We start from the raw sequence: 14,224 nt of genomic DNA, 5'->3' as shown, positions 1-14,224 counted from the left end.
GAGTCTTGGTTGATTCTTATAATTAGGCCAAGTAAGAACCAGTCAAACCTCTTACTTCATTAGAAACAATGTCTAAAATTTGTAACAGGATTTTTCAGCAAATCACCATGTTTTTATGATTAGAGCCGTAAGAGATCAATCACAGAGAGAAAGCCAGAGAGTAGGAAAGAGCACCGATTCTGGAGCTAGACTGCCTGGGTTCATATCCCAGCTTCACACATAAGTCTCAGTTTTCTCAAATGTAAGGAAGGCACATCTAACTTACAGTACTATTATGAGGAGTACACATGTTATCTAAAATGCTTAGATTAGTGCCTGGAAGTTACTGATCAATATTTAATCTTGGTATGTGAAATTTTAAAATTGTGTTAAAATAATTATTTAATGACTAAATTAATTTTTTTATTTGAAAAAATTGTGCAATGAATGCCAACTGGAAGGGTAATAGTTACACCTAAAAGAACATAAAACAGATTATTGAAAAGGTGTTAGTCTAGAGTCCAACAGGTCGGGATTTCTCAACATCAGCACTATTGTTATCTTGGGCTGGATAATTCTTTGTTGTGGGGACAGTCCTGTGCATTGTAGGATGTTTAGCAGTGTCCCTAACTTCTACCCACAAACTATCAGTAGCACCCCTCCCACTGAAGTCATACGCTGCAATATGTCCCTTGGGGAAGAGGGTGGGGGGAGGCAAAACCGCCTGCAGTTGAGAACCACTGAACTAGGTCCATGAATACTAACTTACTTAAAAAACAGGTGACTGACCCTTCTATAATTAATATTAATAATAATTATCACAACAGCTACCATTTACTGAGTGCTTACTCTATGCTAAGACCCATACAATACTCATAAAAGCTATTAGAAAGAATTGTTATCCCCATTTTCAGAAAAGGAAATGAAGACTAATTTTGACCACGATCCCCCAGCCAGTAAATGGAGAAGCTAAGACTTGAAGGCAGACTGGACTCCGAACAACTACACAGTGCTGCCTGTAATATTTCACTGGAATATTAAATAGCACACACTCTAAGACTGAGCAAAATTTAAAAGGAAAGGCAAATAACAAACACATAATAACAAACACATAACACAAAGGGTAAAGGGAAAGCACATTAATACTGTACATATAAGACATTACATTTAAAAACTGAAATATAAAAACAGTACTTTATAAGATGGTCAAAAGAATGACAAAATGATATGACAAGAAATTAAATTTGTGGGGAATGGTTTTCAATGGACTTGGTACTGTTGAAATTTTAGAAAATTTATTTTCAACTACTGACTTACACCTTATCAGTATTTTTAGAATGTATTAACATATGGCAGATTAGGGAGAGGTAGACTAGAGAATGTGTATTCTGAAAATTAACACTCTACTACTACTATTTTTTTTAAATTGGGGTATAGTTGCTTTACAATGTTATGTTAGTTTCTGCTGTACAGCAAAGTGAGTCGGCTATATGTATACATATATCCCCTCTTTTTTGGATTTCCTTCCCATTTAGGTCACCACAGAGCACTGAGTAGAGTTCCCTGTGCTATACAGTAGGTTCTCCTCAGTTATCTATTTTATACATAGTAGTGTATGTATGTCAATCTCAAACTCCCAATTCATCCCACCCCCCAACATTCTACTACTATTTGATATGCTCCTCCGAAGTCTAAGACTTCCTAATATTGAACTTATCAGAGGAAAATGGGCTCTTTGGCATTCTGATTTTTGACATTTTAAAATATACTGAACTACTTATTACGGTGATTTAAGTGGAATAACAAAGTAGTTGAAGAAACCAGAGTTTCCAATGTATCAGAAACATACTATCATTACCTTAACTTGCTAATACTCCAACACGATTGTAACAATTTATACCATATTAGTTGGAGTTGGCCTTATCTACCACTGAGATTAAACCAGTTAACTGCATCTAAAAAGAATCCATTTATTCTGAAAGCCTGTTATCTACAGGGAAGTCTAATCATTACCAAGACTCTGCACTACTCACTTGCTACGTTATCATTTGATTCCTTTCAAGGATCCTATTAAAAGAAATATTTCAATGCTAAAACATAATGAATACATGAGTCTTATGAAAGTGAAGTGAAAAAGAGCCTTTGCACTACTAACTATATAGGGAGAAAATGTAGGCCAAGCAATGTATCTCAAATATCTGAAAATGGGACCAATGAATTTGTAAAGAATGAGGGTTTCTCTTAGCTCTCAATCAACTAGTTTAAAATTAAAATCAAAGGGTAAAAACTGTATATTATGATGAAGATGGAAAAAAACAGCAATAATCTCCCCACTCTTAACTTTAAGTTTTAAACTGCCTACTTAAAACTTCATTCACTCAGGACTCACTAATGAAAATATCTATAACAGAGTTTATACTGGAGTGGGACACGGGTTTACCAAAGGTAAACGCCATCAACAGTTACTCTCAAAAATGTATAACCCGAATAAAATTATGAGAAAACATATCCAAAATATGGAACTCTATACAACACAAAGGTCTGCTCTCTTTAAAATAAAAATCACGAGAAAAGACTCTCATAGATTTAAAAGAGACTAAAGACACAATGACTACATACTGAATTCAATGTGAACCTTGATTCAATTTGGATGGGGGTGGGAGGGGGAGAGCTAAAGACATTCTGGGTAGTTGGGAAATCTAAATGTAGACTATGTATTAGCTGATTACTATTGAACTCCATATTTCTTATGTATGGTAAATGGTACTGTGGTTATGTGAGAATAAATATCCTTACTCTTAAGAGATACAGGTTGAACTATCTGGGGTGACATGTCATAACATCTGCAAATTACTTTTTCATATAACTCAGCCAAAAAAGTATGTGCGCAAGCATGTGAATATAGAGACTGATAGGGAAATGTGGCAAAAACTTATCTGATGACTCCAGATGAAGTTATCTAGGTACTGACTGTACTATTCTTTCAGCTTTTTTTTGTAGAATAAAAAAGTTTCAAAAGAAAAGGTTGGAAGAAAAAGTATAAGTTTGGGAGGGGGCATGCAGTAATGTGTTACAGGCAAATTTAATATGTTTTAAAGGATAATAAGATATATTAACATGGAAAAACAGTCACAGTTCAGTGAACTAAAGAAGAGAACAGTAGCTTTACATTTATTGTCTTCCTTAATTCATTTCTTTGTGTGGGCACTGCTCTACTTTAAGAATGGCTAATGGTTCAGAAAACTCAACAGCTAACACCTTAGCAGGGATTACCTATCAGCCAGCTGAGAGATACAAATGTGTATCTCAGACTCTTCTCTAAACAATAGAACCACATATCCATCTGATTACTTTAAAGAGATTCCCACTGAAACATCGTAAAAGGAATTCAAGTTCTACGAGTCTAAAGCCAGCCAATCTGGTAATCATCATGTCCTATATCTAACCCATTTCCTCTTTTCTTCCTTTACTCCCAGTTTCATCAATAAGCACAAATATCCCACTGCATGGCCCAAGACAAAGCCCCAGCAATACTGATTCCCCTCTCACCTCTACCACCCAATTAATCAATATGCCTATTTTTTCTATCCTTTGTCTTTCCTTTTGTCTGAAATGTAGCAACTACCTTCTAATTAATATGCCTCTAAAACTTCTGCCCTCCATTTAGTACCTCATCTTGCTGTCAAGTTATCTAGCATGCAAATTTGATCATTATTAAAAATATTAAAAATTCTAAAGGCTTCTCATTAGCAGCTGCTGCCAATGTGAAGTCTACTTGAAATTTTTAGCAACAGAAGTTTAAATCTATACTCTTCAGCTGATATAAATGAATAAGCAGGGCTTAATCCTGAGAGACATTTGAAAGTTTAGTCTAAAGAAGGAGAAACTAAGCTTACTTGCAGCATATGGGGTATGTGGAAAAAAGTTTATGTTCATTTGAACAGTGAAAGGAAACCAAAAGAGAAGTTATGCACTGAGCTTCCACTAAAATGTTCCTAAGGAGTTAGGCTGTGAACTTTTCAAGTCAAGTTCACTGAAATTTGAAAAGAAGTAATCAAGATAATGAATATTCCTTGAATGATATCGACTCATGCCAATGTAGGAGACATCTGGAAGAATGTGAAGGAGAGTATGAAGATTAGTGTATTTTAGAAAAATAGCTAGAATGTAGGAATTTTGAGATTTACTAAATGACTTACTCAGATAAAGGACTTTATGGAATTGTAGGGCTCTAAAAGACCCAACTTGAATTTAAAAGTGCAAAGAAAAAAACAAGAGTGGTGATGACTTTTTAAAATAACCACAGGTAATTCATTCTCAAAATGATAATAAGGGATTAGTAGGTGACAACAGGAGAGAACATCATGTCCCATTATTAATCACTCAGTGCAAATACAGTTCATAACCTCTTACAGTCCCACAAATTTTTCATAAATTTTGCATAAACTCATTGGTGTTGAAACTTGACCTGGGGCTTTTTATAGTTTTCACTTAGCTCATCAGAGTGACTATTTATATGTTTTACTGCAGAAATTTTAATGTGTTTGATGCTAGCACACTGCCACAAACTCTGGTGGGAGGGTAAAATAGATGTACTGTTTTACCTTTCTAAATCCAAAGAATTCTGAATACCAAAACACATTTGGCCTAAGGGGTTTAGGATAAAGGACTATGAAGCTGTAGTACTACTTCTATGAAGCCTTTCCTAAATGTTCCCCTCTCTCAGAAGCACTTTCCCCTATGCTCTCCCATTTTTTTTTTTAAAACAGTATCTCCATCATTAAAGCAAAGATCATGTGTTTGAACGTTTTGACTATTTCCCCATTTATTTTAAGCAGCCTGAGAAGTGATCAGATCCTTCTGTCACCTAGCACTATACCTGAGTTCCAACTCAGTTCATAATGTAGATTAAACAAATAAAAGAATGAAAAGAACTGGGTAGAGCCGAGTGAATGACTGGATAAGAAGGCACAAAGTAAATTTTGCTTAGATTCTTTATGGTTGGGCAGACTAACCATTTAACCACGAAAACCTAAAAGTCACACATTGTAAATTCACAGTATTTTAAGAACTAAAAAAAAGCAATAGGGCTTCCCTGGTGGCGCAGTGGTTGAGAATCTGCCTGCCGATGCAGGGGACACGGGTTCGAGTCCTGGTCTGGGAAGTTCCCACATGCCGCGGAGCAACTAGCCCCGTGAGCCACAATTACTGAGCCTGCGCGTCTGGAGCGTGCGCTCCGCAACAAGAGAGGCCGCGATAGTAAGAGGCCCGCGCACCGCGATGAAGAGTGGCCCCCGCTCCCGGCACCTAGAGAAAGCCCTCGCACAGAAACGAGGAGCCAACACAGCCATAAATAAATAAATAAACAAATAAATAAATAAAAAAAATTTGAAAAAAAAAAAGAAAAAAGGCAAAATTCCTTAAAAAAAAAAAAAAAAAAAGCAATAATCCAGGGAGAAAGTTAAGGAAGAGACTATCTTTGCAAATCTTCTCCATTCACTTGTTAGGTCTAGATGATGATGATTATTTTTTTAAATAGCCTACAATTCAGACGCTCAATGTATAGTGAATTAATGCTTTACTGAAAGATAATTCAAAGAAAAAGGGAGGGTGTGTAAAAACTGCAGGTCATATTAAAGACGGTTTAAAATACCAAATAAAGTGATAAAAATAGAAAATTCAAGCACACATCTAAAAGAAATGGAGAAATGACTGACAAGGTAAGTGGGGGTCAGACTGGAGGTAGACATGGGGATTTTAAAGAAAGTTTACATCTGTGCCTTTGTACATTTAGAATAGTTGGTTGTCACTGGTGACCTCAGCAGGAGAAGAGACAGGAGCATACAGAAAGTCAAATTGCTGTGGATGGTGGAGTGAACAGGAAGGAGATGAAGAAAATGACTCAAAGCAGAGGGAAGGAACTGCAAGAGAGAACCATTTCTTAAGAATTGGTATAGCTCACAAGCCAGAACAAATACCACTTCCCTTGTTGGCAGAATATTAGACTTGAGGACCAAAGCAATGATGTGGATATAACAGTTTTAAAGCGAAACTAAGCTTGTGGAAAAAGACTCCCTCTCTATTTCTGTAACAATATATTCTCTGTGTTGTCTTCTGACCTTTATCTAGTTCACCTATTTGCTTTTCTTAAATAGAAGTATTCCCCCAAGTTCTGTCCCCAACTCCCCCCTCCTCTTCCTCTCAAGGCAATCACGAACCACTAGGTAAAAGATCCCCTAGTCAGTCAGCTCTGACTTTGCTCTCTGGAATCCTGCATTTACTACAGCTTCTAATAAACAGCTCTATACAACTATTTTACTGGCTCCTCAAACCTGCCACTGTTTCAAAATGAAGCCCCATGCCACAGATATATCCAAGTGGCTTTTACATAAGACAGATATGGGCTTAAATCTCACTCTAACCAAATGGGTGACCATGGGATGCTGAGAGGCATACCTGAGATAGTCTGGGAAGCACTTTGCTCAGTGCCTGGCTAAGGACCAAGCTCAGTTTATTAACTAACATTACTAAACCATCTAGAACTCAGACTTGAAAACCCAAAGTATCTTTGATTCACTTCTTTATCTTATTATCCAGAAGCTAATTCTATCTATTTAACTGCTGGAAACATCTTTATGAAACTCAAATTAGATCGTATTAGTTAAAAACCTACCAAAAGCTCTCCAACAGAATAAACTTAAGTTGGGCACACAACACGTGATCTGCCACTAAGAACTTTTACAACTATATCTTATTCTACTACTCATCACACACATTGTGTGTGAGCACACTCAAGCCAGAATATACCACCAACTGTTGTCAACATATATACAGTAGAGCCGCATCATATAATACATTTAAGTTCGTGCAAATACACAGTAGGGAAGGAAGTCAGAAGGGAGGGCAAAGAGGAGGTATTAGGGAGAAAATGAGAGCAGGTGGAAGAGAAGATGATCTGAGGCAAGTATGCATTTACCGTTCCTCTAGGCAGCCAGACTTCCCCTGAGCCACTCATAATGTAAGCAGCTTACCATGCTGAGTATGATTTTAGTAGTTAGTGCAACAGGGCCTCTCCACTTAAGTTGAATATTTTGTCTGGAGCTCTACTGAAGAAAAGGGATTTATTCCCTCACTGAAGGGAAACATGACTGTGTTGGACTGAAGGAGACATGGTATGTATATATACTATTGTTTTATGGATGAACTTGGGAATCTTTCTGATGGTGCAAGAGTCTGGTCTTAAGTTGGCTTTAGGTGCTATACCTCTCTCCTCTCCCTGCCTCCACATCTTTACCCTTCATACAAAATATCTGCTCCCCAAAATACACAGACTTCTCTGACTCCGTGGGGCTGGAAAGAATTGAGTGGGTCTGTTGTATTTCTTTCAATCTATTTATTTGTATGCACTAACTTTTACTTCAAGATAGGAACTATGCCATATACACATATACATACCCTCTCAGTGCCTAGCTCAGAGCCTTGTATACAGTCAGCAAATATTCATTAAATGAAAGAAAGTACAAACAAAAGAAAGAGAGCAATGTTGGCTGGTGAAAAGTATACTTTCAGTAATAGATGAATGACTATATTTTAAAAAGGAAGTTTATAGAGTAAGGCCCAGGGGTCTGGATTTATGGTTAACATTTTCAGTCTGCATGATGACAAACAGAGCTTGCTAATCATATCTCGTGACAACTCAGGCTGGGAACATAATTCTTAATATAATGAAGAATATAATCAAGATTCAAATGATCGGACATTTTGTAGCACAGAGTAAAAATGGAATAAGGTTAAGTATGTAAGTGCATTTACTTAGGCTAAAAAAATGTAAGGAAGGTATGAGGAACAACAGTACCACCAGTAATTTTAAGTCAAAAAATATTCAAGGGCTTCCCTGGTGGCGCAGTGGTTGAGAGTCCGCCTGCCGATGCAGGGGACACGGGTTTGTGCCCCGGTCCGGGAAGATCCCACATGCCGCGGAGCGGCTGGGCCCGTGAGCCATGGCCGCTGGGCCTGCGCGTCTGGAGCCTGTGCTCCGCAATGGGAGAGGTCACAACAGTGAGAGGCGCGCGTACCGCAAAAAAAAAAAAAAAAAAAAAAAAAATTCAAATTATGTGTATCCAGTTTTAACACAAGGCAACCTTAAGATAAAGATAATGCAAGTGTCAATGCTCAACATTTCAAATATTAAGAGGGACAATGATAAACTGGAAGGAGTCTAGAAGGACGACAAGGATGATGGGGGTGAGCGGGATGAAAAGATGATAGAGGTCAGATGTTTAAATTACCGAAGACCAGACAGGAAGAAGAGAATATGACAATAATCTTTTCTCTGATTCCTTTTTCCCTCTTCCCCCAATATCCAATCTGTGAGCAAGTGCCGTGAGCTTCTAGCTCTACCACAGCCCCTACTTTAATCCCTCTTTCTACCCCCTTGGGTTAATGTCTGTCCAGGATGGTCTATCCTGTTGCAACTGCCTTCTAACTGACCCCCTACACACACTTCTAAACTTGCCCCTTGGAATCCGTTCTCTACAAAGCAACCAGATTCATTTTCTTAAAGTTTAAATCAGAACCCATCCCTCTCCTGCTTAAAATCCTCTAATGGTAACCTGTAACACCCTGAATTGATTTATAAACTTACCATGTTCTAAAAGTCCATGCACAATCTGGTTCCTGGTCAGTTCATTGAGCTTATTGTTACCCCCTCTCTCTCATTCTGCCATAGTCATACTGGCCTTTTTGCCCTATAAACATGCCAAAGTTGTTCCCAATTCAGTCTTCACTTGCTTCCTGGGCCTGAAATGGTGTACCCCTAGATCTCTGCATGGTTGACTCCATCTCATTATTCAGGTCTAAACACAAAACTCATCTTCCCAGACACCTTCCCTGACCCTTTTAGAAAAAGCAGCACTCTCACCCTCACCCCCCAAATATTATCTATTTTCTCTTAGTCATATTATTTATCAGTAATTTATTCAACTGTCTGGAGGTCTGTCTTGCTCCACTAGAATTTAAGTCCTCTGGGGTCTGGGATTTTAACTTATACACTGCTATGTCTATCCTTAGAGCCTAGAATAGTGTTTGGTATAGAGTTGGTTCTCAAACACTTGCTGAATGGGATTTGATCTAAATCCCAAATATATTTAGGGAATTGGGACCAAATGACAAGTAGATTATAGGCCAATTTGTAAAGACCTTTCAAGAATTATAGTGAGGTAATGAGAATGTTCAAGAAGTTGCTGGATGCCCACAAATTATAGATGTTATAGAAGGGATTACTGCAGAAGTCCTGACTAAATGACCTCTAAAATCCTTTCCGATTACAAAATCCTAACCTATCCAAAATGTAATGAGTCGCTTTCAGTCTTCATAGCTGTTACATATAAATAGTTTCTATACTGTACCATTCCTTTGCCGTCAGGTGATCTGAACCAGCCTCTAGTTTATGCTTATTTCCAACTTACTAAATATCTTCAGTGACTTTACGTAATTTTTTCTCCCAAAAGTAACCCTGAACTTAATATTCAGAGCAAAAGACCAATCTGAGATATAACAGGATAACCCCACTACCAATTACATTTATAGAGTATGGTACCTAAGATCCAACTTTTTAAAGGATTTGTACATCACCTGCTATGATTTGCTTTTTGTTACCTTTTGTCTCCCCCTACCACTTCTGCCCAGGACTAGAAAAACTAGTGCAAATGATAAAGGAATAAGATAATCCACAGGCATGTTACCTTGACCCCACAATTTTTGTTTGAATAAAATTTTAGATTTAGGTTTGAAATCACTTTAATAAGTTAGGATTCCTTTCAAAAGACAGTAGTTTGAAAACAACACATGCTGACCAAATTAATATAGCTGTAGGAAAAATACTTAAGGTAAGTACTATTTTAACTAAAATGAAGACAAACTTATTTTATCAGTGAGTATAAAGCAGTGTATTTCAAAATGAGTTTTTGAGATCAATTCTTCAAAGATACTGGTCAAACAAATACGTTTGGGAAATACAATACATTATAACCCTTCTCCCCCACACAAAAAATACCAACTTTACAGTCTCTAACACATTTTACAAAAAATTAGAAAATAAAGGACTTGTTGAACTTTATATAATCCATCATTTCCCATATTTCTTTGACCAGAATTCCCCACCTTTTGGGGTTAGATGTAATACTGGCAGAAAACACAGTTTAGGGAAACACTGCTATATAGCACTGTTTGAAAATATTACTTCTAAATAGATTTATAAAAATAGCTAGGATAGAAACTGTGACAATAAATGAGAAGGTTACTGGGGTATATGTATTCAAATAACTTGAATTAAGTGTTTAAAGCAGGTAAGAAAAGGGACAATTACAAGATGGATGATTTAATTAAAAATTTTAAAATTAACGTTTAAGTCAAATCCCTATATTAAATGCTAATTTCTCTGTACCAGAAAATATTTTTGTGATGCCATTCCCTCGCCCTGATACTAAGTGCAGTCTTTCAATATTAAAACTAAAGTTCTCCTAGGAACTGAGTGGTTCAGCACAGGTCTGTTTGTGAATCTGCTGGTTTAGAATTATTTGTGCCTTTGTTCCTCTTTGTACCATAGTGTACTGACTATGGGGAAGGGAAAAATACTTTTAACATGTGGATTCTCTTATATTACATTTTGCTAGACATCTGGACCATTTTGTTTTGATGTCAACATAAGTCTATGGGGGGGAAAAGTACTGAATAGTTAACACTCCCCAAAAAGAGAGGGACTACAGCAGTTTTAGAAAGCACTTACTTAATCATTTCAAAAAGCTTTGGATCTGAGACCTTGATATTTCGTGCCATATTCCAGGAAAGATGAACCATGGGTACTATTGACTTCACACTTTGCAATTTGTTCCATTCGTACCGTTCCACTGCCAATTTATACTGGCAGGCTAGGAAAAAAAAAACAGTTATAAAGCAACCCAAAGTACCAAAGATATGAAGATAACCATTATCACCTTCTCAGGTGACATCATCAACACCAATTCTGAAAATCTCAAAACATTACAAAAATATTTTTAATGTTTTTTTGATAATTGTGGTAATAATAATAGTAGCAATCATGTAAAGAGTGCTTACTATAACTCTGTGCCACGCATTTGTTCTGAGATATTTCGATACATTATACCACTTAATCTTTACCATTACCTTATTAATTTTATCATTTCCATTATACACATGAAGAAATTGAGGCCCAGAGAGGTTATATAACTTGCCCAAAGTTGCAAAAGCCAGGTCCTGGTCCTAATCCAGGTCTTTCTGGCTCCAGAGGCCATATTCTTAATCTTAAATATCTACTGCCTGAAGGCAGGCATAATTCAAACAGATTTTGACATAACAGGGCTATTCATATGACATACCAGATAAAAGAAAAATTTCAAAGAATGAAATTTGTACTTTGCTTTCTCCCATAAAGGGTTTCCTTTAAAAACCAAGCACTCTAAAAATTATTAAAAGTACCTCTTGTATATAACGACATAAATTTGTTATTTGCTGAGATCTACAGTCTTGGATTTCTATTTGTTAACTTAGTATCTTGTACTACAAATTAAAATTTTACTCAAGGAGACATTCTTCCTCCAATTTTTAGTGAGTTACATTCCAAGAAAAAAAAGAATAAACCCATCAGATAGAATCCTTTATAAACTAAAGATTTTAGTTAGTTTTTTTTTTTTTGAAAGCATATTCTTTAAAATACCTGTAAGTGGACCAACATTCCAAGCAATGTTGTTGCACCAGCCAATAGCCTGAACCCAATGCACAGTGCCTGCATTTATCCAGACCAAATCTCCAGGTCGCTGAATAAACCTATACACTGGAACATTTGCTTCATAAAGATCTTCAAGGTTGGGCCACCAAGAACCCATTAGGAAATTCAAATTATTTCTGGAATAAGAAAAAATATTACAAATGGATCAAGTACTTTAATAAGCTCATTATAAGACTGAAAGACATTATCAAAAGTTTTTAAAAATATGCTCATTCATTGCACTTGAAACTTTCTGCTTATGCAATAAGAAACTGCAGTATGTAAAGTGAGTGAAGTTACAGTTAGGTAGTAGATGACTAATCCAAAGATCAGTATTACTACCTTCCACTGATTTTTCAAAGATCCAAATGAAATCAAAAGCTACTTTTAAGTAACACTTATATATATTAACCTTTAATTTCATTTAACTACAGACTATTTTGATCAAACCCTTCTCCTTGGCACATTTAGAAATCTCTAACAGGTAAATGGAAGGTGGAGTTGGCATCAAGTCATCTAAATCCATAAACAGGAATGCCATGGCAGATATAAGTTCAATGTCTGAGGAAAAGCAGACTAGAAAACAGAAATGTTCTGTACTGTTGTTTTGAATCTTAAGCAGGAAAGGGAGCAGCACATCAGTCTCTGTACAGTTTTGATGACTAGTTGACTGAAACTATGCAGGTGAAAAAAAACTTCATCAAAAATAAACATACATGCATAAATAACAATCATCATCATCACCACCACCACCACTGATACTTTGGAAACATTCTAAAGATAATATTACTAAGCTTTTCCTTTAAAATCTGGCTTCTTATTCTACGTCATCATGACATGATACGAAGTATTTTTTAAACTACATACAGTGCAGAAAAACTTGCCTATAAAGCCAAATATGGTTATAAACACAAATCCTAGTCCTGCTTAACCCATGTGTTGTTATAAAATTAGAAAAAACTTTCTAACCAAAAGCAGGCAAGCAACCAAGTAAGACCACCTAATAATCAATAGCTAAGGTGAAAAAACAAAAAATCAAACTTACAAAAAAAAAAAAAAATCAAGCATCCTCTTTATCATATAGTCAAGTGAATGGTTATTTCATGACAGATATTATCTAAAGTCATAAAACAAACTCAACAGACATGGTCAAATCAGTTAATATCAAAGGAAGTATCCTTATGTGAAACAAAATTACACTGAAATGCAGAGGTAGCAAGTGCTATTTCTGCAACTTAGTTAAATTTACCTAACCCTTCAGACTTTTTTTTTTATTATCCACATGTTCAAGCTTTTTAGACATTATTTGCCTATTCTAATTATTCTTTATTCTCAGGTTACCTCTCTATTCAGATAGGAAAGAAAACTAAATCCTAACAATAGTCAATCCCTACTCAGAAATAATGAGCAAGGATCACTGTACTGCAGATGCAATAATATACTACTATCTCAAAGTTTAAGAAATAAAAATATTCCTGCAGCACAACAGAGATTTCCTACATGACACAGTTCTTTCTCTGCTACCACTAGATTGCTGGTCCAGTATAGATTAAAGTAGATCAGGTTATTTCATCACAGCATTTGAAACTTTAAAATTCCACATCTTGAGCTTTCTTAGATTAAAGGAAACCTATACATTAGATAGTATAGACAATAAAAGGTGATTATCTTTTGCTTGTATATAAAGCAATTTTGGATTATTATAGTTGTTTTTGCAACCATATTTACACTTCATACTAAATCAAGATATTTATGGCAACGATCTTTTAACCCAAAATTTAAATATTATAAATTAGTATGTGGAATATGTGTATAATTAGTTTTCAAAGTCTCTCACATGTAAATGTTTTTGGTGGTTTTTTCCTCTCTTTATCTTACTGCGCTGAGGGGGAATAACACCGAATGTATGTATAATTTATGTGTTTAACCATAATAATTTTCCAATTTTTAATGGAAAAAATACCAGGTTCTTAAGTAATGGAGTATTTTTTTAAAACACAATAAGACAAATAATTAAATTTAAATCAATGAAAACAATTCCAAGGTACCCTTTAACACAAGATAATTAAACGAACAGTTTCTAGGATCATAAGGAAAGGAACATTTCCACTATGTGAATTCTTTGAATTCTAGAAACAAAATCTGAAGCTGCTGTTTAAATTTTATAAAATTCCTTTATAGGAAAAGTTGTCAATGTAGTTTTAAAAAGAATTTATATCATGGTGATATAGCAAAGAGTAATACGTTCAAGCTTGTGTTATTAACCACCTATAAGGGTACTCAATTACAGAATTCCTTCCACTTCTAAAACCACTTATAGTAGAACAATTTTTCTTGGAATACAGATCTTTCACATGAACAAGTATTTACACATCAGTTGTTTAATGAACCCAGTAAACAACTCAACTTTCTACCCCCTAAATTCAAGACTCTTACTACTACATGAAGCGGTTTCAAGGC

General features: G+C 35.7%; 1 protein-coding gene across 4 annotated transcripts in view; it reads right to left on the bottom strand.

Annotated features, from left to right (window-relative positions):
• KDM6A (lysine demethylase 6A) overlaps positions 1–14,224 on the bottom strand; it is a 209,086-nt gene that overhangs the window by 10,122 nt on the left and 184,740 nt on the right. For all 4 annotated transcript variants that reach the window (XM_079911712.1, XM_079911713.1, XM_079911714.1 and 1 more), the window contains 2 exons: positions 11,714–11,901; positions 10,766–10,907 (listed from right to left, as the gene is read on the bottom strand). In XM_079911712.1, the coding sequence (XP_079767838.1) occupies positions 10,766–10,907; positions 11,714–11,901 (330 nt within the window). The remainder of the gene's footprint in view (positions 1–10,765; positions 10,908–11,713; positions 11,902–14,224) is intronic.

This window comes from Stenella coeruleoalba (assembly GCF_951394435.1).
Source record: "Stenella coeruleoalba genome assembly, chromosome: X".
NCBI lineage: Eukaryota > Metazoa > Chordata > Mammalia > Artiodactyla > Delphinidae > Stenella > Stenella coeruleoalba.
The sequence above is the reverse complement of the archived record's forward strand: the minus strand, read 5'-3'. Positions and strand labels throughout refer to the sequence as shown.